This window comes from Natrix helvetica (genome assembly GCF_964273705.1).
Source record: "Natrix helvetica genome assembly, chromosome: 4".
Lineage (NCBI taxonomy): Eukaryota > Metazoa > Chordata > Lepidosauria > Squamata > Natricidae > Natrix > Natrix helvetica.
Genome location: NC_138550.1, coordinates 119,341,427 through 119,368,732, shown reverse-complemented (window position 1 = coordinate 119,368,732; position 27,306 = coordinate 119,341,427). Strand labels below are relative to the sequence as shown.

Sequence of the window (27,306 nt, the reverse complement as noted above, 5' to 3'; positions counted from 1 at the left end):
CAGGTTTTGGCCACAATATTTTGTAACTTTACTAGCAAACACATACAATTACATTATTATCTGCTTTGCTTTTATGCTAAATGAATGATGTGTCTGATTCTATTTTTTGTACAAGGAAATTTTGTTCAGCTTAAATGTTTTCACTTAGCTCAAAGCCCATAAGTTTCACATAGGTATTGCATTTGCTTGACATTTCCAAATGGATCATTTTCCGCCTTAAAATATAGTGTTCTTTATTAACAGACCAAACTTCCCTAGAGAATTTTCCCTTTTTCTCGCAGAACTTAAAAGACCTTACCTTACCTTACCTTCTATATAAAACCATGGAGAAAACTGAGGAGGAAGAAAGTCTGCAAGCAAACTGATCCTGAACCCTTTTATAGACATGATCTAACTCAGAAAAATGTTAAGGAGGTGAATTGTCTCTTGGAAGATTAGACAAGTTGATTACCTGGGGCCTACTGTTGGTTCTGAGGCAAAGCGGTGACTGAATGAGGCTTCTTTAAACACGATCTTGTAAATTATTAAACTGTAGAAGCCAGCATAATAGAACTACACTGTGATAATATGTTGTGGATGGAAGAGTAGACTTTTTTTTAAAGAGAAGAGAAAGAACATTTTTATCATGGGAATCATCTGTGCTTTTGGAGTTAAGGGGGATTCTGCCAAAAAGAACAATGGAATTGCCCAGTTTAAATTTTCTTTTTACCGCCTGTGGAGAATCTGTAGCTCTATTGTTGTATATCCCATAAGAATCGGCACCCACGCGCTAGGAAAAAATCAGAGACTGAAATGGAAAAAGGGAGAGAGGAAAATAACAAGTAATAATATTTTTATAAAGTTTTTTTTTATTTTAAAATAAACAAAAATATACGTAAAAAATATCAGTTACATATCTATTTAGCATGTCGTTTGGTCACAAACATTTGTGCGTCACTGCTTTCGGTTGCATGTAAAATCAATAGTTATGAACCCAATATACATTAGTTTGTTGATTATCATTGTAAATCATATATTCATATGATACTCTGTTATAATTTCCTCCCTTTAAACATGTATTCTAAAGATTAAATTCATATGTATGCTAACTATCTGTTACGTCATCATAAATCTATTAAATAATAATATATCTTCATAGTATCATCTGTTGTGGTCCAGCAGGATCCAGTTGAACTGCTGATGGACTCGGATAGCGAGGGATCATTTGAGTCTGCCCTGGATGATGATGAGGACCCTGTGCAGGGTTCAGATTCAGAGCAGGGACCAGAGGGGTTGGTTGGCCACCAGGAGGCGCCTGAGGCATGGAGCAGTGTGGAGGATCAAAGGCAGTTTGTCCCTGATGCTAGATTGAGAAGGGCTGAGAAACGGAAGCAGCAACTACGTAGGCAGACTCACAGAAAATGATTAGCACAGGTGGTTGTGGATTGGCCCCTCCCAAGAGAGCTTATAGGTGAGGCATTGGGAGGGGACATTTGCAGGAAACAACTGTTCGAATTAGCAGTGAAGAAAATCCATGTATTCTAGCCGTATCTGTTCGTTGGGATTCTCTGGGTTGTTTTCTTGAAAGTGAGTTGTCTGGGCCCTCAGCCAAAGGATTTGTTCACAGGCGTGGAGAGGGGGGCCAGAACAATCATCTATCTTATTCTGATATTTCTTACAGTATATAAGAAAAAAAAAGAATCACCAACATTTTATATCTGTATATCATTACTTTCAATTATATGTAAAATCATAAAATATCTATCAAATGTATATAAATACATCTTTATCATTGTGTCTCATATATTCAACTACAATTATTATTTCTTCATTTTAAACAAGATGTTCTAAATATTCAATTCATATATATATACCAATATTCCATTACTTTGTTATAAATCTATAAAATCTATATATTCAATTCATATATATACCAATATTCCATTACTTTATTATAAATCTATACAGTCTATATAAGAGTGATATGTCTTTATAAAATCTCCTATCACATTTTATTATTACAATTCAAAATTATGATAATTGTATCCATTGATAAAACAAGTCCCAAATTTTATAAAATTGTTCATCTTCTTGTTCTCTAATTTCAAATGTCAGTTTACTCATTTCAGCACCATTGTTTTTTGAATAACTTCCTCCTGCGTTGGTATTTTCTCATTTTTCTAATTTTTTGCAAATACAATTCTGGCTGCCGTTAAAATATTTACAATCAAATATTTCAAGTCTTTATTATATGTATCTGGTATAATACCCAATAAAAAAAGTCTCTGGTTTAAAGTTTCTGTGTTTCTGTGTCATTTTCTCCAACCATGTGTGGATTTTAGTCCAATACCTTTTAGCTTCTGTGCAAGTCCACCACATGTGGTAGTATGATCCCGGTGTCTGATGACATTTCCAACACTTTTCGGATTTGTTCTTGAACAATCTTGCTATTCTCATTGTGGGTAGATGCCACCTGTAAAACATCTTATACAAATTTTCCTTATAAGCTGTTGACATTGTCGTTTTGTAATTTTGGGACCACAATTTCTCCCATTTCTCTAATTCAATCCCATGTCCAAATCCCCCCCCCCCAAGCTATCATAGGTTCTTTAACTTGTTCTTCTTTTAGTTTAACCTCTAGTAAATGTCCATATAGTTTTTTAATTACTTTTTCATCCGTACCTATCAAGATTTTATCTGTTTTTTTATCATTAAAAAACTTCTATTTTGCAGTCTTTATCATATCTAGATTGTATTTGTACATATGAAAACCAATTCATTTCAATTCCTGCCTGTTTCAGCTCTTGCATAGATTTGAGTTTATCCTCTGCGTTCAAAATTTCACCATATCTAACTGTTTGCTCCTTTTTGTATATTATTTGACAAGAAAAACCTTCAATAGTTGATAGCCAGACTGGAATTTTTAAGTAATATTGGTTTTTAATCTTCTCCCAATTCAATAACAAAGCCTCCCTTAAGTAATGTCTTCCTTTATACCATAAAAAAGCATGCCATCCCAACAATAGGTTTCTAAAGTCAATAGTCTGGAATTCCTTAGTGTTATCCACTCTTTAACCAGGCTAGTTGCCTGGTGATATAATTCCCAATTGGGGAGGCCCACGCCTCCTCTTATTCTAGCATCTTGTAACGACTTTAATTTTATTCTTGCTTTTTCCCCTGCCAAATGAACTTCAATACTATTTTGAAACAATATAGTAATAACAAGTAATAATATTGAATGTTTTCTATTGTATCCATTCCCAACTACAGTTATCTTGTTTGGGCTGGAGGGACATTATTTTTGTATATAAAACAACTGATGGAGAAGAAAATTCTTACAACATAACCAGTTCTTGGCTCCAAAATCAATTCAAATAAACCAATAGTGTTTCAGTGCTATCATTATAACTTCTGACATTTCACATCAGTTGACAAGTACCGGTAAGCCCCCAATAGTCTTACTATTATATAACTGGAATAAATCCAGTAACGCATTCTTTCCACAAAGATGCTAATGCAACTACTGTTTGCCTTCATTTTTCAGACATTAATGTTAGGAAAAATGTAAAACACAATTTACTAATTACTAACCATTGCAAATTAAGATTTAAGTAATCAGGATTTTATGATGCTTCTGGTTTGTTTGTTTTTTTCATACTAATGCATTTATAGTACAGATGTCTTGCCTGGATATATTTTACCATGTTGCCATTTTATTGATTGTTAAATAGGAAAGCCATCAGACTTCTGACTGCTTCTCATGGGGAGACTAATTAGATTATCTGATTGTCTGGTTCATCCGAGTAGCAAATTCTTAAGTGTCACAGCTGGTCTCAGACTCAATGTCTTGCACCATTATTTTTAAATGAAACAATTCTATCTTCATTGGGAAATATTTTTTATAGATGACTTGACAGTAAAAAATTGTCTAACCACAAGATAACTTATTGTGCTCATGTAGAGAGCCCGAACATCTGCATTGCAACTGGAGTTATTTACCATCCTCCCTTTTCCAGTTTGATTCAGAGGGGCTTCTTAGCAACAAAGAGCTCCTTAAGAATCAGACACCTAATTAGGTTGCTTGTAAAGACCTCAAAATGACATTTGAGAAATAAGAAACAGGCAAATTTTCCATTTTAACAGAATCCTCAACATCTGTTACTAATATAACCTTTCTAAATGGTGTACTTGTTGCTACAAATTGCTTTGCCAATGAGATTTTTCAGGAGAAAAAAATGTTTTTGCTTATCTGCAGTCTTAACCAAGATGTTATTGGAAGTTTAGAGTCCTCCTGCAATACCTGGATGGACAAAAATTAGGTTGAGGAGGGGGGGGGATTGATTATCACCCAGGTGAATAACAATCACATTTGATGCTGGAGTTCATGGATATCTGGAAGCAACTGGGCTTACAAGGCTTGGGATTCTTGGTTGAATGGCTAAAACTCGCAAATTTGCAAAACCATTGGAAAAAAAAGTTGCTTACCTGTTGCAAATATACACAGATTAAAAACAAAGAAATAATGATTTGCTATTACATATCCAAGTCTAAAGAGAAGAGGATATCTGGAAAGAATGCACCAGTTCTGGAAAAATAAAAATAAAAAACAACATCAGATCACAATTAGCAGAACAGATGCTAGCAGATCGACACTGATTTATAATACACAATAAAGTATTCACAGGAAGTAGAACAGGAAAAACTGCAAAGGGCAAAAAAATTGAACCTGTGCCATAAGTAGCTCAGACAGAAGCGGAAAACCACAGAAAGGCAGCAGTAGAGGAAGCCAGGGACAAAATTCAACACACAAGAAAAAGGTCAAACAACATACCACCAAAATGGAAGAAAGGTTTGGAAAATAAGATCAGCAAGCTAAAATCATATGCAAGCAATTTAGAACAGATTAAATAAAAAGCTAAAAAACAAGGCCAAAGAATAACTGAGCAAAAAATATTACCTATAACAAAGAAAATCAAGGAAGCAATGGAAATAATAAAGGCACAAATAACAACTACAATGAAAAAGATCAGCAGATTTGAAGCTTTAATTGCACATTATAGGCACAATCTCCATTTTCAGTCAAACCAGAAATATGTCTACCAATCCATCAATGAAGCCATTACAACGAAGGAGTCAACATCTGAGAAAGAAGAAATAATTTGGTTCTGAGAACAGCTGTAGGATAATCCAAAGAAATACAACAAGAATGCAGCCTGGCTAAAAGGAGGTAGATATTAATAAAAAAAGATGAACCAACTACTCACAACAGTAGAAATGGTGGGGGGAAAGGGCAAGAAAGTTCAAGAATTGGTGAGTACCAGGTGAAGATGAATCAGGGAATTACAGGCCAGTTACCTGCTTCCCTCAAAGTGCTAACTAGTATGGTAGATGATGCAGCCCAACAACACCTAGTTGAAAACAAGCTATTTCCATCTGAGCTGAAAGGAAACTGCCAAACAGTAGAGGAACAAAAAGACCAACTCCTAATTGACAATTATAAAAACTGCAAGAGAAGGAAGAGCAACTTGAATGTAGCTAATTGATTACAAGAATTTGATTCCCTACACAAGGTCCATAAGAAGATAGAAAGACAACATCAAAGACACATCACAGCAACATCAATTAACTTTGGTTAAGGCCACTAGAAGAGCAAGAGCCAGAATTTTTTACCTCCCTCGACACCCAAATGAGGAGGATATTTGACTCCCTGCCACATCATTGGATAATTAGGTACCTATAAATAACAGGAGTCAGTAGAAAGCTCAGAAGCTTTGTGCAAAGATCAATGGCACAATGGAAGACTAAAAGGATTTAATATCAAGACAGAAAATCTTTCAAGAAGATTCACGATAACTACTACTGTTTGTCATTGCTTTGATTCCTCTGTCAAGAATACTGAATAAGCCAGATAATGGCTATCAAACATTTTTTTAAAAAGCCATCTGCAAGGCCATCCCTTTTCCTTTACATGGATGATCTCAAACTATGTGGAGAAGCAGTATCTGAAATAAAATCAATGATCAACGTTCTCTGTATAAACAGTCAAGATATTGCAACGGAGTTTGGTCTGGACAAATGTGGCACACTTGCCATCAAAAGGGAAAAATAGTGAAAATTGAAGGAATCAAAATGCCCTATGGAAATAACATCATGAGTCTAGATAAAGACATCCACTAGAAATTGCTAGGCATCCTTCAGGCAAACATCAGTCACAATGAAATCAAGATGGTTAGAAGAGTGAAGAGGATCTTAAAGTCCAAACTCAGTGAAGGAAATACCATCAAGACACTTAATACCTGTGTAATTCCAGTCATTAGATACACAACTGGAACAGTGGACTGGATTCAAGCTGAACTACAAGCCTTCGTTAGGAAGACCAGAAAATAATAACAATGAATTATCCCCTTCATCTTCACAGCAATGTTGAAAATATTTACAAGGAGCATGGGTGGGCCTGGATTGTTGCAAGCACAGCAGACAAAAGGGGCATTGAAAGACTATCTGAATGATAGTGAAGAAGATGCACTGAAGGTAATATATCATGAAGGTAGTGTACCATGACACCAAACTGGCATATGAGAAAGGGCAGTGAAGAACAGAAGATACATGGGGAAACGAAATATCACATTAAAAAAAGCAGGCAGATAACAAGACCTGGCAATAGCTAAGAGCAGGAAAGTTTAAGAAAGAGACAGAGGGATTAATTCTGGCTGCACAAGACCAAACTTTAAGAACAAATGCACACAAAGCCAAGCTGAGAAGACAGCAATAGCAAGTGCTACTTGTGGAAAGAAGCCGAAGAAATTGTTGACCACTTTGTTATTCAAGAGAACTGTCCAGATTGACTACAAACAACATGATGAAGTAGCAACAATGGGGCATTGTAATATCTGCAAGAAATATCATTTGCCTGCAAGTAAGAACTGGTGGGATCACAAAACAGAAAAAGTGAAAGAAAATTAAGAAATTAAATTAATCTGGCACTTCAGAATTCAAACAGACAGGCACCCACCACATAAGAATCTCAGTGGTAAAAGGAAGCAAAAAGTAGTACCAACCGTAATAAGCGCATGGGGTACAAGCCCAAAACAACTGAAGCACCATTTGAATACTATTGGAATTGACAAAATTACCATCGATCAATTGTAAAAGGCAGCTTTACTCAGTACAACTTTCATCCTGTGATGTCAGATCTCAAGATCTGCCTATCCCAGGTCCTTGAGAAAGATTCGATAGGTGGACTAAAATGCCAAATCCAGTCTAAACATCCATCGTGCAATGAACCATAACAATAATTTCACACTTTGCTAGGAGAATTTATCGGGAAAGCAAGGGAATGATACACAAGATTCATTAATATTACTCTATCTACATCTTTGGTAGACATTTCATTTCTCCATTGAAGGGCATGAGCTGGCAATGTCAGATTGTGGGAAAACCTGCATAGTCCCTTAAATTACATAAAATATTGTACATCTGAATAAAGTGTTCTCTGCAGCATGCATCTTTTTTTATAAATATACATCAAATCTTCCATAATATATTTCATATATAGAAATTCTAACTGTATTTTACATCATAATGAACATTTAAAAATCAATATTTTAATTGCCTTATAATTATAGCAGTTTTTAAAAGAATCTTCCTCTTTCAACTGAATTTTGATTTTTGACATTAAGTTACTGTAGGCGAGGCATATGAATGAAAATAACTAATCATGCACAGGTATTTTTGTCTACATTCAATTTAACTTTCTCAAACTGGGTTCCTCTAGAACTTGCCAGAATATTTCTGTATAAATTTAATTGAATCATTCACCTCCGTGAGATTATCTATTTTTTAAAAAAAAGACATCTCAGAAAACATTATCAATTATGTTTTGCTTATAAGGCTATAAAAATAAGAAAAAGTCAAATGCTAATTTGACATTTTCAGATCAAGTTCAATCCTTCACTTTCATTAAAAGGAAAAAAATCTGATAACATTCCCTCAGATAAACTAAATCTGAATTTAGAATTTATTAAAACAAGTAATTTGTCTTCTCTAAAATCCGACAACTGCAACCCATCTTGCTTTCTTAAACTGTTCACTTTAAATATTGGAACTCTTTTTTTTTACTCTTAAGTTGCGTCTTTGAACATATTTAACAAAGAACAATAATAACACTTCACCTTATATACAGTACTTTACAGTACTCTCTCAGCAGTTTACCAATGTCAGCAACTTGCCCACAACAATCTGGGTCCTCATTTTATCAAACTCAGAAGGATAGAAGGTGGAATCAACCTTGAGCCAGTCAGGGTTAAACTCCTGGCTGTGGGCAGAATTAGCCTGCAATACTGCATTCTAACCATTGCACCACCATGGTTCTTAGCAAGAATGTCAGCTATTCCAGTTCTTTAGTCCGAAGTTCATAAACTCTGATAGTTTCTATTTTTAAAATGTTCTTTAACTTTTGTTGAAGATATGTTGTAGGTTTACATTCCATAATGGATTCCAATAAATTAGAAAAGTACCCCAAGCATCTGGCTCAAATTGAATCATCAAAGTATGCTTAAGTTGAAGGTATTGTCACTGCTGTGAACCACAAGACCAAATCCAATATGAAGTCAAGAAAAAACCTTGAAATCCAGTGAGGCAATACCACATAGGAAGTGGCTAATAGATTGATAGCAAAGCCCACCTCCCCACCCCCACCATTTCTCTGCTTTCTCTGCTCATCTTTTAATCTCATACTCTATTATCATTATGTCATTGTTTATTTTATAGTTTTATAGTTTTATTATTTTTCTACTACACTTCATGTTTCTATGTTTACTCTTTAAGCCACTTACAGTAGCTCCATGATGAGATGGGGCTGCAAAAAATGTAACAAATAAATAAAAAAATAAAAATTACATATTCATGGATTTTAAAAAAAACTAGTCTGACTTCTTATAGTTACTTCCAATTATGTATTTTATCCCTCCTTTTAAAGTAAAAATGTTCCAAAGCATCAAGTACTGGTGATCACCCTCAATATTAAAACCCAATATGTGCCCCAACAGGACTTCTCTTAGCATACTGTCCTGCAAAGAGAACATCTTTTTCTACTATACATTGATCCAAGAACTTTCCAAGACATTGATCCAAGAACTTTCCAAAACTTTAAGAGAGATAGAAATGTAAAACCAGTTGTATGTCTGTGAATACTGTATGATCAAAGAACATGGCTGTATATATGAATATTAGAGATGCAATATTTTATCCCTTGACAGGAAATTAAGCCCTTTTAACTGAGTAGCTATTATTTCAATGGAATTAAGTAGAAGACTGTGTTGTAAAAGGAATACTGATATATTATTTCCTTCTGTTGGGATTTGCATCCTACTGGTTTTTTAAAAAGACACCATACAACCCAATTATTGTTTTAGCCTTGTTGGTGTCAAGACAACAAAAAACACAACTTAAATCATATAACTGAATAAATGAAGCCAGTAAATACCATAGCAAGTAAAAATATTTCTGAAACTGAATTTTTAAAAATTAAATTAAAAATGGGATATTATTATGAGAAGCTTTAATTACATTTATAAAGCCATTATTTCCAACCCAGAAAATGCTAAAAATTATGCAGTTAAATTTTAACATTCATTTTAACTCTATTGGTTAAAATAGGAAGATGCAGCATCAAAACATAAAAATGTAAAACACTTCTAATGATAGAACTAGAAGTTATAAATAGGCAATATGTAACATTTAAGTGAAATAAAGTTTTTCAATGATGGCAGCCAATCTTTCAAAGAGCCAGAGGCTGGATGTTCAGATATGATCCAGAATTTTCCTGGGAGGACTATGGGAATAGGAGGCAAAATACCACAGTAACAGATAGATGTCAGATGTTGGATTGGCTGTTCCAGGAGGGATCCTACTGTAGATATCAAACTGCTGGTACTTTCGCCTCCAATTACTGTTAGCAAAGACCTCTACAACCTAAGCATGGAATAACAAGTTCCATCCTTGTTATTTTTTGACATTTGGTCAATATACGTAGAGCTGCTCTTGAAAACTATTCCAGGTTGTTTATATATATATATATATCTCACAATGTAGAGTTAGGGTTAGCAAAGGTGAAATTCCGAACTCAGACATAAAATCCTTAAAAAATAATTATGATTTGCTAGTCATCATTATCCTGTAAAACAGTGAAGTAGTCCAAGTGCTGGAATTTAAGGACTTCATTGCCCCAACTCATCCACCCAGGTTGCAAATTCCGAGCAAACAGTTCTAAGCATTCTGCATCTGGCTTGGTATATTCTTTCAAAATCTCTGGAAAGTGAAAAAGACAAACAAGGTGAAGATGGTAAAGTGTTGGAAGTTGGAGAATGAAGACAGAGTAAATAGCTTTAAGGAGTTTCCTGTTAGCCAAATTTATTGTATATTGTCAGGAAAAAATCTTTATTTGTTTATAAAATTTATGACACAAATATGAAATATCCATCATTAGAAAAATAATAGTACTACCAAAACTTTCAGTTATTCTCATTTACAGACTGTAGTACCATCACAGGAAACTAAACGTTCACTTATGATGATTGCTAATACAACTCTTGACTCAAATTTTGAATTTAGGATTGAAAAACAGACGTAAGTAAAAAACAACCCATGTAGGTTATAATTTGGTTTGATTTATTGTAAACTTTCAGTAACTGCATTTTACAGTTAGGAGACAATTAGTCAATTTCAATATGACTTACTTCCAGTATAGCTTTCACTGGCTTAATATGGCATTTTGAAGAAACAGGCAAATCTAACCTTAAGCCAATTAAACTGTTGTGATTTCCTATTGATGATCTCTTAAGAGTGTAATTTATTGAATATGCAAATTGTTAATTCTTTACAATACCTTCTTTTTAAAAGTTGGTTTTGGATAAATCAGTCACGTTCCACCAATTAATCCTTTATACAGCAATTCAAATATATAAAATCAAATGCTGTTCTAAGTACATCTTAATGAAGTTCTCACCACAACCAGATGGCAATTATGTTTAAACCTGTATTTGGGCCCCAGTTTCACAAACTGTGACCCAAAATATTTCAATAATTTTCACAGATCACATCTATATGGCCAGCATGTAATATGGGACACCAATTCCAGGTTTTCTAAATCTGTACAGCCTTTAGGAGATTGCAAAAAATTAGGAATCACTACATTATTTTGCTGCCATCTAAGGTCACCTTGGTTTTTTCAAATTAATGGGACAAAGTCTTTGTTGCTAAATCTCGATAAACATTATATATCCTTATATTCATATCTTACTGACATGGTGGCTCAGTGGCTAAGACGCTGAGCTTGTCGATCAGAAAGGTCGACAGTTCGGTGGTTTGAATCCCTAGCGCCACGTAACGGAGTGAGCTCCTGTTACTTGTGCCAGCTTCTGCCAAACCTAGCAGTTCGAAAGCATGCAAAAATACAAGTAGAAAAATAGGGACCACTTTGGTGGGAGCCTTTGGCATTTAGTCATGCTGGCCACATGACCACGGAAATGTCTTCAGAGCGCTGGCTCTTTGCTTTGAAATGGAGATGAGCACCGCCCCCTAGAGTCGGGAACGACTAGCACATAAGTGTGAGGGGAAACTTTACTTTTACCCTTATTACTTAGGACTTTCATTTGATGTATATATTTTTCTTTTTATCACTGAATCTACACATCACATGTCTCCAAATTGGTATTAGACTACACTTTCCATAATCATCAGCCACAATGGCCAAGGACTACAGAACTATAAGTGCTGGACACATTTGGGAAGGCTGTACAACAGGTAAATAAATGTCAACCTGTTGAATTGCAGTATATAGTGGAAGTACTCAGAAAAAAAGTTGGCAGTGTCCTCCTAGGGAGGGCTATCAAGATGAGCTGCAAAAATACAGACCACCACTAAATGGTAGAGAAGAGGTTGCTATCATATACAGTATACTCATCTATACATTTGCATCCCACATCTGGTAGTTAAGGTTTGCTGTATTAAATGTGACCATAAAATACAATGCAACATCATGATCGGCTTTCTCTCTATGAACTTGGATTCTTCTATCTGCTTTGCTGTTTTGTGGCAGGTTAAGAGGAAACTGCATGCTTTAGGAAGGTTTTTCTTTAACTGCCATTTTTTCTTCCTTTCAATCTAGTTATCCTAAAACTGATAGTAAAATGAAATTCTCTTCTGAATGTCTTTGCCTATTTTCTGTATTATTATTCTCAGAAACTTCATCCAGAAAAGACATAATAATCAGTGTTATTAATATCACTTTATCTACTTAAAAATCTAGGAAAAACAGGAAATGAGAACAAATCTCATATTCAATCCTGTGGTCGAAAGTGCACTTTTCACTCAAATATTTTACATAAAATATGTTTTACTGGGTGTTAACTTTATTCTCACCCTGTCTATGTATTTATTGTCACAAAGTATTTCTACTAAACATTGATTTTTCCATACCTTGCCTCTGGCAATCGCTTATTTTATATTAGAAATAGCGTTTATGTCGTCTCTGTATTGTTGCTGTTCTGACACAAACTATAAAATGATTAATGACTATATTTTTCTTCTCATTGAAAATGCCACTATTGCTATTTTATCCTGTGCTGAACATGTTTTAACCAGGAAAATTAGATTATTTAATAAAATGTAACGTTTATATCATATTATTTCAGTGCTGAAATAGACTATTATTCTCTGAATACAGAAGAACAGGCCTATGAATTGGGATGATAGTCCTTCTAGTTCAGGGGTGCCAAACTTGATTTCATTGAGAGACGAATCAGAGTTGTGTTTGACCTTGGGGTGGTGGGTGGGCGTGGCCAACTTGGCATCACTCATGTCAGGGGCGCCTATGGAGGCCCGATTACTCTGCCAGTGAAAACAGGCTCCCAAGCTCTGTTTTCAGCTGTGACAGCCTCCTGCAATCCTCTGCCAACTCTCCTGCAACCCTCTGCCAGCAAAAACTGAGTTCCCAGGCGCCATTTTCGCTGGCAGAGGCACCCTGGGCCAGTTCTTCGCTGTTTCCAGGTTGGCCCCACAGGCCAGATCTAAGCACCCTGCAGGGCAGATCTGGCCCACGGGCCTTGAGTTTAACATCTCTGTTGTAATCCATGAGCCATAAAACTAGAGAAAATCAAGGGATTATTATTATTATATGGGAAGAATGGTGTATGGTGCATTGACTAAGATACTGGACTAAACACCAAATAATGAATTCAAATTGCCCCTTAGAAATGAAAGCCAGTCAAGTGACTTTGAGGCCTCTCATTTTCTGAGTCCAACCCATTTTGAAGCATGGAAAAATTATGAGGCATTATGCATATAGCTGTTGTACAAAATAAAGAGAAGATGTAAATCTAAACATTAATGTCATTTTACATATCCACCGATGGTCTTGTAATTGTGGCAGATATATATAAAATAATAAACTTCTAAAATAATAGCATAGAAGGAATAAATTGGTAGCACAGAATACAATAATGGTATAAAAATGTAAGAAGGTTTTCCATGGCTTTTATTGTTATTATAAAATCACAGGGAAACAAATTTAAGAACCAATGTTTAAAATAACTCAGCAGTAACTTTTATTTTTTAGCCAAGTTCCTTTCAGAATCCATTTATACTTGATGAGTAATTCATATCAAGTTTGCTTGCATAATGGTTTAAAGGACACTTTGATCATGGCAATATTTTGGCAGTGATCCTGTGGGAAATGACTTTTGTACATGCATAAGTATATGCAAATAATCCAGGAAAACCTCAAAATAACTGCTTTAAACTTTCAGAATGATGAATGATTCACACAGCTGTACTGTGTAGCAGGCATTGATACTAAAAAAGCCAATTTGTGCCAGTAAGGATTCTGAGGTCTTATAATTTTTCATGGATATTCTTTTTTCTCATTTTATATTAAAATGAATTCTCAAGAAATAGAAATTTACCTTGATTTTTATACTGCATTACATATTTTTTTCAATCCTCATTTTTAGGTGGAAAACTTGCCAATGTAAATTCTTTATTTTTTTATAACAAAAGCTTTATATATATGATGCCGGTTTTTAAAAGTCTAATAGTAAAATAAGTATCTATTCTAACCACAGCAATAAAATAGGACTTATATTGGTTTATTCTCTCTTGACCTTTTTGAGTTTATGAGGTTACTCAATGAAAGGTGGTTTGTGTCAGTTATCAAGATCTGAATTAAAGTAGATAGCTTTTGATTCAGTCTATGATCATCAGACTGAATCCCAAACTGAATCCTGTAACTGTAAATGGATGGGAGAATTGAGGGCTTATAAACTGTAAAATAAGACAGAAATAAAATGCAGAAAATTACAGCTAGTCTATGCCTGAAATTCATGCCACAGAGTATGCACATTAAAGCATTTGATATAATTAATTCATTAGTTTTGAAAGTATCATAAAACAAAAGTTTTAAAATATTTGAAACAATAATTAAGGAAAATGAATTTCATATTTTCTCCTAACCTATGAATAAAAATAAACAATCAAAATACTTGAACACAGCTGTTAGTAATAGACATCTATGCTGCTATATTTTCTTTCTCCAGGAACAATTAGAAAATCAAATATAAACAGGTAATCTGAATTTTAAAAAATTCACCATATTTAATGATATGAACATTAAACAAAGAAACATTACTGGAAACTTCTAGAGTCACAACTTCATAGTTAAATTCAAGTCACAAAATAAAATATAATTTTGATTATTTATGCAAAGTCTTCTTTTTGTCTGAACAAGGTAGTTTTTATTAAAATAAAATACTATGGTACATTAACATGTTTAATTGCACTGGTTTCTTTTTAAAATAAAACAGTGTGTGGAGATAATTGATATGTTTTCTTTCATTACAACGTTTTCTTTATGTTCATGCTATAAACTCTGGAAAAATTTCCCTCTACTGGCAATTCTAGTTAATAATTTTTCACCACTGTAAAACATTTTATCTTCTACTGACAAGACTTGAATATCTTCTCATACCCTGAAACTCTTAAATCTGCAGTTCAGTCATCTGCAGTTTTATGCAGTTGTTCTGCATAATCATTCACTATTTTTAATTAATCTAGAAATTAGCCACATGTATGTGCAAAATGAAATATGAACCACCAGCATGCAAACAAAAGTGTTGTTTTATCTGAAGAAGCAATTAGCTAGAAAAGAACACACTCACAAACTTTCCTATATGGTTGTATTTAAAAACACACAGACCATATTACAAAGAAAGAAACTACAGGTAGTCCTCACTGAGTAATCATTTGTTCAGTATCCATTTGAAATGACACCGGTGCTGAACAAAGGGTTTTACCAAAGTTATAGCCATTGCAGTTTTTCCAAGGTTACATGATCAAAATCAGCCTGCTGGGCATCTCCGTATTTATGACTACAGGAATGCTTCAACTCCCTCATCTACCTTTCTCTCCCCCCCCCCCCGCCATCTATATCCTTTTGCCTCCCTGCATTCCATGGCCCCTGTACCCTAGCAGATCTTTGCCATTTTTTCACTGCTTACCAAGCCCGCCCAGACCAGCCCTTCATGATGCAACTGCTGGCAGTCAAGGTCTATTCTTCCAGGTCCTGCATGGCAGTTTCCTCACAAGACTGAGGAAGATGGTCTCATAGCGCCAGCAGTAGTCTTACAAAGGGCCAAGGCAGACAAACATCATTAGCAGAAGGAGCAAGAAGATAGTGAAGATCAGCTGGGGCGGTGGAGCACATGGCAGAAGCCGCAGAGTGGCAAGGAAATTGCAGTTGGGATTGGGTGGCTGGGGTTTTGTGCACATGCTGGGCCTGGCTTGGACATCACAAGCTGCTGCGGCTTCACACCATTCTACAGTGCTGGGCCATGCTGGGGTTGTTAAGAGGTGCACATCAAGGAGGTCTTGAGATGCAGTGTGGAAAGTAGCCCAGAGCCCACAAGGCAGCATGCAGCACAGCCAAAAGGACAGAGCTGGGAAGGAATAAACATTTGTATGAGTTGAAGGGGAGGTAATCCCATGCCTTGGAAGAATCGAGGCTTAGGCCTGGGGCTGGTAAGGGGCTGCACCCTGAATGGCTTGAATTGGGGAGGGTCTTTGGATATTGACTACTGGAATTTGCTTGTGGAACAAGTGATTGTAGTATAGAGTTATCAAGGTCAAGTATCAAACAAGTAAGAAAAGATCTCAATTCCCCTAAGAAAAAGCAGTACTGAGCAAGTCCGAAAGGTGCCTTTTCAAGAGGCAGCTTGGTAAGAAGCACCTGTGGGACAATCATGACCTGGATGACTGAGAATCTCTGTAGATGTACTGAGCGAGTCTTACTGTACTTACTGTACTTACTGTAGATCTATGGCTGCTGAATAACCAGAATGGACATAATTGTTCATGCTTTCACAGTGTAGGTCAAGAGTAAGTATTCCCGTTAAGTTGATCATTACCTTTAAATCTTGTTTCATGGAAGACGACTGATCAGTAAATGTGGTATTATGTGACTTAATCATATTTGATCTACATTTACCATATATTTTAAGAAACATCATCAGGATGACTCAATTAGTAGAGTGAAGGGGGTGGAATAAAAAGAAAATGTTTTTTTTCTGCCATTACTTTGTTTTACTTCCCCATATTTTTGCTAGCAAGGTATCAAGGCTATATCTACAAACAGAACAATTAGCCCCAAATCCCCAAATACTCCAGGAAATACTCTGAATAAAATTTGCTTTTAAAGTTCAGCTTACATTAACAGTTGCAATGACAGTTAAGCCTAAGATAGTAAAATTAATAATTAGTAATATTAGCATGTCTAGTTAAAACTGAACCCGATAGGAAAACTGACATTCAAAGTTAAACTCATAATGAACATTCACAAGCTCTCTGTAATTTTCTGCAAACTTCCATGTCATATTAATGATGGACCAAAACCACCAATGCGAATGTGTACGAACACTAAACAATTAACAATTAACTAGCTAGACAAATTGAAAATGTAAAAGCTTACAAATATAAAAAATATTTCTGGAACTTACCTGAAAGAGGAGGCTTATGTGAATGAAGTGTACAAGGCACACTAACAATTAATTTCTGATCAGGAATTGCAGGAAAAATTTCATCTTCTGAAAGCCTGTTTTATATATATATAAAACAAGATAATATAAAAAGAAAACCTTTAAGTGATTTATACAGACATAGTATCTGAAAAAGATTTGTATATTCATTGCTACTTCTCTTCCTAAACAAAATAATTAGAATGATTTAAAAAAAAGAGAGGCCACTCTCATACTGGAAGCCATAATGAAGCTAATACAGAATTGTTTAGAGTGTTTTTCTGAAAGCTAAAGGGCAGCTTATGAAATTTCTTCGATTTCTATAAAACAAAAGTAAACCTGTAGGAAAAAGACAAACCGAACACAACCAATAGATATTTCAAATATAAATATTGCCTGGCTTTATAAAAACAGATCAATGTGTAATTCCAAGGCACAAATGATTCATTTGGCAGCAGCAAAAAATATCCTGTCTAGGGCTAACCCAAGATGGCATATATAAGACATAACTGCAGCTTTACCCTTAACTGCAGCTTTTTTAGGAGGCATAGAAGACACCTAGCCTATAGAATGTCAACCACCTTGTTCTTTTTTTTTGCTGCAACAGGATTAGCACTAACTTACCCACACTTATATCTCAGCTGTCAATTCCCAACTCTTCAAAAGACAACACTGACTGATAGTAAAGAAGGTGTGATTTGTTGTTATGGACATCAGCATCTTTTCCTTTCCCCGCCTACCCTATGCTAACAAGAAAACTGAATGGATCGTCAGAAGCAGGTGGCATTATCTCTTCAGAGAAAGAAGCCGCAGGCTATTAGTTCTGTTCACAACCTGGATGGATTTCAATCCCTATAATTGGTTGCTTATTATGGGAACAGAAGCCTAACACATCAAGAGGTACCCACTTGATAAACACTACTCTGTAAGTGAGAGGATTTCAAACTTTTTCAGGTCATGAAATCTGTGGGTTAAAAACAAAACAAAACCTGAACCCTGAATCAAAAGGCAAAGTTCTTGCAACAGAAAATTGATGGGTGTTCGAGGGAACTTTTTTTTCTTTGTCCTTAGTCTCCCATGAACTCCCATAACCTTCCTGTGGAACTTTGCTGCAAATGCCTCTAGAATTATATCCTATCCCCCCCATTTAGTAATAATTGGATATTCACTGAAAGCACTTTAAAACATGGGGGGGGGGGTGCAACATCATGGGAAAGAGGCAAATAATCAGAGATCTGATTGCAAGTTGCTTAAAGCAGACACTCCTCAGTCTTGTATTAGGAAACCGCACTCGTCCCTTTAAACTTGTTTGCAAAACTCATTGAAGCATTTCTAATTCAATGCTACACAATAATATTGCATATAAATAATATAACAAAATCAATGTCCATACCTTAGTGGTACATCTGTATTTCCCTGGACTCTACCCAATACAAGAATTTCATATGGCTTTTTATGAAGAGAATCTAATGGGATCACAAATTCTCCAGACTTTGTAATCTGAAACAGAGAAATTTGAACAAATGTAGCCAGCGTAGCAAACAGCGCAAGCTATTTTATGTGTGTTTTACCCAAATTTGTTTTTAATGCAGAAAGCAGTGGATTAGCTAAGCATTATATCCATATATAATTACTTCCGACATAACTACTAAAAAAATGCAAATCAATGCATACATTTCTCCAGATCAGGATTCAAGAGCTGCCCAAATCTGGTCAAAGAAAACCAATTCTAGTGTTTTATGTATCACTCATGAAAACTAAATGCTAAAAATTACCCATTTAACATTGTGTTACAAATTAAGTTTAAACCTGAGCTAATTGTGTCAGTGTTATTAAGAACAATAACAAATTTGAGGAATATTGAGATTCACATGTATAAGGGAAGCTATTGAATAGGCCCAGCGATGGCGAATCTTTTTTGGCTTGCGTGCCATAAGTGGGGGGACCGCAGGGGGGGTTGTGCCACACCCATAATGCAATGCGTGACCTCCCCAGTGCGCATGCGCTCACTACAGGCGCTCCCCCCATTTTTTGCATGCTCTTTTCGCCTTCCCAGGCTCCAGAGGCTTTATAGGCGCCTGGGAAGGGCGAAAACAGCCTACCCTTCCGCCCCCCCAGAGGCCCTCTGGAGTCTTCAGCGACCTTCAGGAGGCTTACCTGAAGCCTCCAGAGCATTCAAAACGATGTTCCGAGGAAACCGGAGGTGACTTCCAGTTTGCTTGGAGCGTTGTTTTGAGCACTCTGGAGGCTTCAGCGACCTTCAGGTGGTTTCCCTGAAGCCTCCGGAGCACTTAAAATGACACTCAAACCATTTTGAACGCTCCAGAGGCTTCAGGGAAGCCTCCTGAAGGTCGCTGAAGCCTTGGAGCGTCGTTTTGAGCACTCCGGAGGCTTCAGCGACCTTCAGGAGGCTTCCCTGAAGCCTCCGGAGCACTTAAAATGACACTCAAACCATTTTGAGCACTCCAGAGGATTCAGGGAAGCCTCCTGAAGTCGCTGAAGCCTCCAGAGCGCTCAAAACGACGCTCCGAGCAAACCGGAGGTCACTTCCGGTTTGGTCGGAGCATCATTTTGAGCGCTCCGAAGGCTTTAGGGAAGCTCATGAAGCCTCCGGAGGGCCTCCGGGGGCGTCTTTTCACCCTCCCCAAGCTCCTATAAAGCCTCTGGAGCCTGGGGAGGGTAAAAAACGGCTTCAAACAATAACAAATTCAGCTGGCCAGCTGACAGGGCAGAGCCTCGTGTGTCCTGACAAATGGCTCCGCATTCCATAGGTTCGCCATCCCGGGAATAGGGGATTGCTGTCATACGTAGAAGCAAAATTGGAACACTGAATACTGCCACAATCACTGATTGGAGCAATTTATGATTGAAGGGCTGCAATCTGATCCGGGAAAATGGCATCTTTTTCTTTGCTTTTCATTTAGGGAAATCAACAATATGGCGATAACAGCTCCTCCAGTTTAAAAATCCTATTCCTTAATGTCAGATCAATTGCTGGAAAAGCATCTATTGACAACATGTGAATCACAGACACTGGCTGACAGAAATTGAAGCAATGTCTTCAATTTGCTTGGCTCACTAGGCTACACTATACTGTACACCAGACTAGGATTGGAAAGCAGGAAGGAGAAAGTACATGGGCTGCAGAAATTTCATCTCGCTATCCCAATGCTCCTTTCCCTGTCTGCTAATTCTGAGCATAGCTTTTGGAGTGGCTAGAACAGTAGAGAGAGCAGACCTTTGTGAAACAGCTTAGATTTTGTTTTGTACCTTGGAAGCAACTTTACCAAAGCAAAATATGTAAGCCAGTTAGTCTCAACCAAGATTTTTGAATGGCCTCAAAATGCATAAGGCCTACAAAACTACTGCAGGACTAGTCTCTTCTCAGCTCTTTAGTCAGCTACCAAGCTAGGTATTTTCATGATTGCCCATAACTGGCAAAAAGAAATCTGTTTGCAATGTTCAGGTGCTCATCAAAGCCATGTGTTTTGCATACTACTGAAGCATTTATAAAGCCACTCAGCCTGGAAGACCTTTTACCATAACCAGAAGGTAGTGCTAGATACAATAGTCTCTTATCTAGATTATTGGTCTATGGTGTCCCATAAGGTTCAATCCTTTCCCTACGCTATATGGTATCTACACAAAACTGCTACGGAAGATCATTCAGAATTTTTAAATGAGTATCATCAGCCTCTTACCATGCTACACCAAGGAAGCAATTGATATCTCTGAATGTTATTTAAAATGTTCAAGTATATTTAATAATGAGCCGGATATAAAGTCACAAACTGAAATTACTTCAGGCAAGATAGCAATGCTGTTAGTAAATAAGATTTGGAAATTGAAATTCAGCTTGTTGTGGATAGAGGTGCATTCCTTCTGAAACCTTAAGAACGCCTTGATTCTCAGCTATAATTGGATTTGCAAGTTTCTGCTTTGTGTATTTAGATCTAGCCCACCATATGCAACCTGACATGTTTGGCAATGGTTATCGACTGTGCGCTGAGTGAAGCAAAAGTGTCCAGACATTGTGGCTGGTGTAAAATGTGGCAGCTAAGCTGCCAGCCAAAGCAAAGTACAGGGAATGTATGAATCTATACATTCTGCACTGCTTACTAATGGCATGTGCTAGTATATGGGAGTTCACTATCTATAAAATATAATCTTCCTTTTAGACCTTATCCACCTTTTAACACTGGTAGAAGAGGCAACCACTATCAGAAACTCATCATTCTGATACACGAGAAGGGACATCTTGGATCTCCAACTACATGGAACACACTCCTTCAGAAGGCGTCTTTGCTTTGTGAGTTTATTATTGTTTGTTTACTTTTCATATACTTGTTCTTGAGTGATCACCAGAGCAGAAAGATGGATTAAGGAGCAGCATAAACAAACAAACAAACAAACAAACAAACAAACAAACTATTCTCTCACTCTAAAATTTCTAGTAGAAAAACTAAAAAAAAAAAAACCAGTTTAAGCTTTGCGCTGATATTGATCACACATTTCTAGGCTGATAATGTTCTCATTTATTTTTTTAATTCTTAGCTGTAATTTAAAAAAAATAGAAATATGGTACCTAAGCCTTCTGTTCAGACCTGAGTTGTGTGAATTCTTGACTATCCCAACCTGTCACTTATAAATGAAGAAAAATAAATTTTAAAAAAGGTAAAATGCATTTAAAATGTACCACTAAAATTAATACTAGAATTACTATAACAAATATTAAATGGGGGGGGAGGGGAGGGGGGCAAACTTACTTTTACCCAGAACCATTCAACAACACCATGTATAGACCAGTGAGGGTAAAGTTCATTCTTTACAAATTGTAAATGTTTCTGTCTGTTGGTTACCCACGTGACCACAAGACAATTTGGAGCTGCCAATGCTGGGACAGGAATTTCTTTGATTTGCCAGTGAGACAAGAAACCATACCTAAATGTGGATAGAGAGAATTCAGAGCTCATTCAAAACAAGAGCGGATGTTTGAAATTGTCTGACACTTTTTACAAACTTTGTCTAGTTTAACAACTTCTAACTAGATTAAATTTGAGTCAAGAGTGACATCCAGTGGTGAAAAGCTTTCCCTTTACATTTGGATCTACTGAATGTAGATCTATCTACAATCTAATTACAATCCGTTTTCATTTCCCAAAGCAAATACATGTTGGAGGAAAAAAACCTTCTGAAGCAAAATGAGCTTTTCATTAAATCATTTCTGAATATTAGATTAATAGTTTGAGGTGCAGTAACTGTAATTTATTCCATTTATGTGGTATTTTGGAAGCATCTTGATCAAGTATGAAATTCACTACTGAACAATGGCTACCGGCTACCAGGCTACCCATGCAGTCTGGCTGTATTATTATTATCCTTCTCATGTTTTCTACTACCTTCTCTTATTGGTATCATTATTATGTTTATTTTGTTGTTTGTATGTACACTGAGACAAATTCCTTGTATGTGCAATCACACTTGGCCAATAAAGTGTGTGTTCCTTTCCTTTCCATTCCATTCCAATTTTCCTTTCTATTCTTTTCTATATTATCTATTCTGTTCTACTCTACTCTATTCTACTCTATGCTCCTCTACTCTATTTACAATCTTACTTCCCCTTCAGTTGTTAAGTGTTCAGTTGTTAAGTGAAACATCCTGTGACAGCAACTTATGATTTTACTTCCATCTTCTCTATTAACTTTGCTTGTTGCAAGCCAGTTATGAAGTACTCAAATGGTGATCATGTGACTGGGGGACATTGTGATGGTTGTAAATATGAGAATTGGTTGCAAACTTATTTTTTTATAATACCATAATTGATCAATCGCTAAAGGGGGTAGTAAGTAAGGATAATCTGTATTTCTTTAAATGGATGTTTGAATGATATTGTATTGCCCTAATTTTAATTAATTATATAACTTGCTGATTTTTCAATTTACTCTTTTTTTCACTATTTTTAATATGAACATTTAAAAAATATTAAAAGACAAGATTAGAACAATTTACTAATTTTTAAATTTCTATTTGTTTATAACCTGTATATTTCTAGTCAACCAGCCAGAATTATATCAGAATACTCTTAATACATTTATGAAAACACGAATAATCACAAATTATAACAATCTACTAATTGATTAATTTTACAACTTAATAAAACAATTTCATTTAATAAATGATAACCATTATATCTCCTTACATTTGAGAATCTCAATCACAAAAATCTTGTTAGGACACCGTTAACCGATTTTTTTATATCAAGCATACACAGCAAATTTTATTCAGATACCCTTTTGCAAAATAATTCCTTTTATTGTACCACTACAACAGTAACCTGCCAGATGGCATGGTATTAAAAGTTATTTACTTAATTTAAATAAAAATATACATTTATGGGAATCATACCTATTGCTTCTTTTAACAGACTTGTTCTCCCATGGTGGGTCTATAACAATTATGTCATACTTCTTTTTATCTGGAAAAAAGAAATGTTTTCAATTATTGCCGGAACAATTATTTGAAATTATAAAAATATTTCTCATATTTTAAGACCCTAATACTTACATCTTTCAAAGGAATTGAAAGTATGATCTTTCCCTGCATTTTAAAACAACCAATATCTGCCCTTATAAGTTTATACTGACCACATTGCTTTACATGTAAAGCTGTATTTACCATATAGTTCAATTTCATACAACAAGCAATTATAACGGCTTTACATGTACCATAAAATCTTTCTTGCCTAGCCAAGCAGATTTGTTTCAGACCCAAATCACAATAAATTATAGCTAAGGAATGGACCATAAACAATTTTGATTGTTTTCACTATACACAGTTAAACTATACAATTTTCACTATACACAGTCAAACATAATATGTTGGTTATATCAAGGCAAAATACTACTGCTCAAATTGTTCAAATGGATAGTCAGGTCTTTCAATTCCTCCTTTACTAAAATATACATAGAACTGCTATGGCAAAATATTTAGGGACTGCTGAACAAGTGAGAAATTTTACTAGGGTATGTACCGGTACTTACAATTCAAAAGTGGCTGCATACATGAAAAATCTGATAAAAGAAATACACTTCTAGGGGGAAATAAGTAATTCTGTCCCATTAGTGTTAACATCTTCGCATTGTTTGTATTATTTTCAGTAACACAGGTTAATCGAACTTGCTCTGGGTCAGAGGTTTCCTTCTCCATTACACATATTTGCTCTTTTTCATTCACAGGAATGAAACACTTGGCCATCTCACAAAGCTCAGCCAAACTGCAATTATTGGGTCCTCTGTCAGATGTCTTGACATAAAGCTGGTCTATAGAATTAGGCTGAAGGAAACCACTTCTGCGTGCCTCCTGGATTAAACATCTGGTCCCATCCAAAATGATGCCACTGATCTGTGTACAGCAATAAAAGATAAAGGGAAATTGCTTGAAACACGCAGATTTGTCAACCACAATTTACTAAGAAGTTCATATGAATTAATGACGGCACAATTTAAGCATGAAACAGTTATGAAATGTTTTCAGATTTGTTCATCTTAACATTATTTCTTGGTGTTTGAATGGAGAATGTTATGAATCCTTCACATGGACATTTTTGCAAACAGAAGCATAACAACAGAGATAGGACAATTATAAATAGCAACAGCACTTAGACTTATATACTGCTTTACACTGCTTTACAGCCCTCTCTATGCTGTTTACAGAGTCAGCCTATTGCCCCCAACAATCTGGTTCCTCATTTTACCAACCTCGGAAGGATGGAAGGCTGAGTCGACCTTGAGCCTGGTGAGATTCGATCTGCCAAACTGCTGGCAGCTGGTGATCAGCAGAAGTAGCCTGCAGTACTGCACTCTAACCACTGGGCCATCACAGCTCATAAATATTATTAGATTAATAATCTTCTACTCGCCTTGAGGCCTACAGATTCATTACTACCGAATTTACAATTTGAAAATGAAACCAAGCTATTTAAAATATTCAAGGTATTTAGGAATGCATAAGATCAAGAAATAAAGCCAATTAACAACTACCACCATAAAAAGGCCTAACTTACACATACAAGAGTATGTTTTCTTGTGGAACAAACCAAACTGCATGCATACATCACGCTTAGCCATGGCTTAGCCACTGTGTTGAGTAAATAAGAGATTCACCCATCAAGTTATGTAATAAATTAGTGGTTTATAAATAAGATTAGAAAAAAACCCCAAAATCATGCTAAATACCTTGTGACTTAATATTAACTAGGAACAGGCTTAAATAATGTCCTAAGTCATAAAAAATGCTTTTTTATAATGCTAAACTAACACAAATCACATTATGTCTAATTGTGGTTAAAATTACAGCATACTCTCTTAGGTCATACATGCATAATCTCTTAGGCCATTTATTAACAATAGGTTATAAAATATTCTAGAGTCATTTAACCACTATTAAACTAAAATAGTAGTAAGCAGAAGAGGCTTTATAACACTCCAACAATGACTGGATGAGGCTATCAAGACTTTAAAAGTCAATAAATAAATAAATTAACAACCACATTCTATCTAAACATGAAGTGTGAATTTAACTCTTATTTCAACATACAAAGTCTCTTACACTGAACGTTTCTTAAAATAAGCATATGTGTCACAAAAACAAATGATACTGTCCCATCATTAGCCTTCAAACCTACCTTTAAATGATACTCTAAGATATCACTTTCACCATGATTAAGTTCACTGCTTCTTTTCCGTTTCTAAAGTTGAAAATGAGCAGATTAACAATACTATCATTCAAATGTTAATTCAAATATTAACTATTATAATTAATAATACATTATTCTGTATATAAGAAAAAGATGTATTTTGTGATGAACTTGCACCCCTTAAACTCCACAAAGACAACTAAATGTGTATGTTAGTAAATAGCAGAATCTCATAGATGCACAACTTGCAACCTAATTGGTATGACACATATTGGTGGCTTCTCAGCATCTCACAATTCACCAACCATAAGTTGTAATGGAATGTAGATATTTGGGGATTTCCTTTGTGGTATCTATCTCCCACTCTTCCAGTTTTTGGGGAAAGAAAGAAAATCCTGCTTTTGATTTGCAAGCATTTACGTGTTTCTTTCTTAGGTCTTTCTTTTACCCACCAGGCTTCTTTTGCAAAAGAAGGCCGTGGAGAATCTTTTTCCAAGGGTGGAATGCAAGAGAAGTCCAGCTGCACCCTGGCTACACGAAAGATGTATGAAGACCTTGGTATATTAGTAGCGTACAGTGTGAAGGGCAATGTGGGTAGTAGTAATAGGTAGAGGACTATCCAAAAGGTCACAGATGGATGACATCAGCTGAAGAGGAGTGGTTACAAAGTGACCAAACAGGAATGGCTTGGATTAGAGCAGATCCTCACCTAAAAGCTGGTAGGATTCAGTTAACAAGAAAGGGGACTGCCAGGATTGCCATTACTAAGCAATGCAGTCATATGATATCACATTTTATGACTGCATCAGTTAGCAGTGGAAATTTAAATTCCAATTACCATTATGAACTACGTGTAACACTGATTATTACAATATCCTTCTCTAGTGTGCACTACAATCCAGATCAGCCCACACAAAATTCTCGTAATCCAAAACCAGTGATGGCTGGAGATAATGGAAATTGGGATAGTAGGGGAAGTGGTATTATCCAGCTAGTGTTTTATACCTTGATCTTTTCTAAAAATGCCAGTGCTACGTTTTCATGGAAATTATAGCAGTAATACAGTAAATTCAGGGAGCACCAGATATGGGTGACCCAGAATAAATGAACAACAGAAATTGTCTTCATATTCAGGTTTTGGGGAAGAAAAAACTAGTTTTTTGCAGTATCCTTTTCATTGTAAATTATTGACTACAGGAAAAATATAGGATTTTCAGAGGACTGATGGGAAAATGTCCCTCACTTTTATTATCAGATGCATCATTGTACGTGACATAGAGACCACAAGAGACAAAGAAAGTCAAGCCATGTGGCTTTCTGAAAGAGAAAATGCCACATAATTAAACCAGCTTTAAACAATTCCTTCTAAGATTACAACTTGGGGATGGTAAATACATATGATAGCATGAGTGTAAGACACATATTATTACTATTACTCAGTGTACTACTAGTATTTTACTGTAGGGCCATTTTTTATTTATAAATTCATAATACAACTTTACTAGCACATGCTAAAATTAGTTGATTTCATTTACCAGAGGTTTATTAAATGCTGAAAGCAGATAAAAT

General features: G+C 35.7%; 1 protein-coding gene across 2 annotated transcripts in view; it reads right to left on the bottom strand.

The window, feature by feature from the left end:
- Window positions 1–828: 828 nt before the first annotated feature.
- METTL4 (methyltransferase 4, N6-adenosine) overlaps window positions 829–27,306 on the bottom strand; it is a 28,193-nt gene continuing 1,715 nt past the window's right edge. Inside the window, exons 2-9 of one of the 2 annotated variants that reach the window (XR_014175244.1) lie at window positions 25,726–25,788; window positions 24,083–24,443; window positions 23,448–23,517; window positions 21,809–21,983; window positions 18,436–18,542; window positions 17,025–17,119; window positions 2,330–10,287; window positions 829–1,653 (exon numbers count right to left, since the gene is read on the bottom strand). Coding sequence is in view for 1 of the 2 variants with exons in the window: in XM_081951398.1 (XP_081807524.1) it covers window positions 10,139–10,287; window positions 17,025–17,119; window positions 18,436–18,542; window positions 21,809–21,983; window positions 23,448–23,517; window positions 24,083–24,443; window positions 25,726–25,788 (1,020 nt within the window). In the remaining variant the exon portion in view is untranslated. Of the gene's footprint in view, window positions 10,288–17,024; window positions 17,120–18,435; window positions 18,543–21,808; window positions 21,984–23,447; window positions 23,518–24,082; window positions 24,444–25,725; window positions 25,789–27,306 lie in introns of both variants that reach the window. The other variant, XM_081951398.1, reaches the window with a different exon arrangement.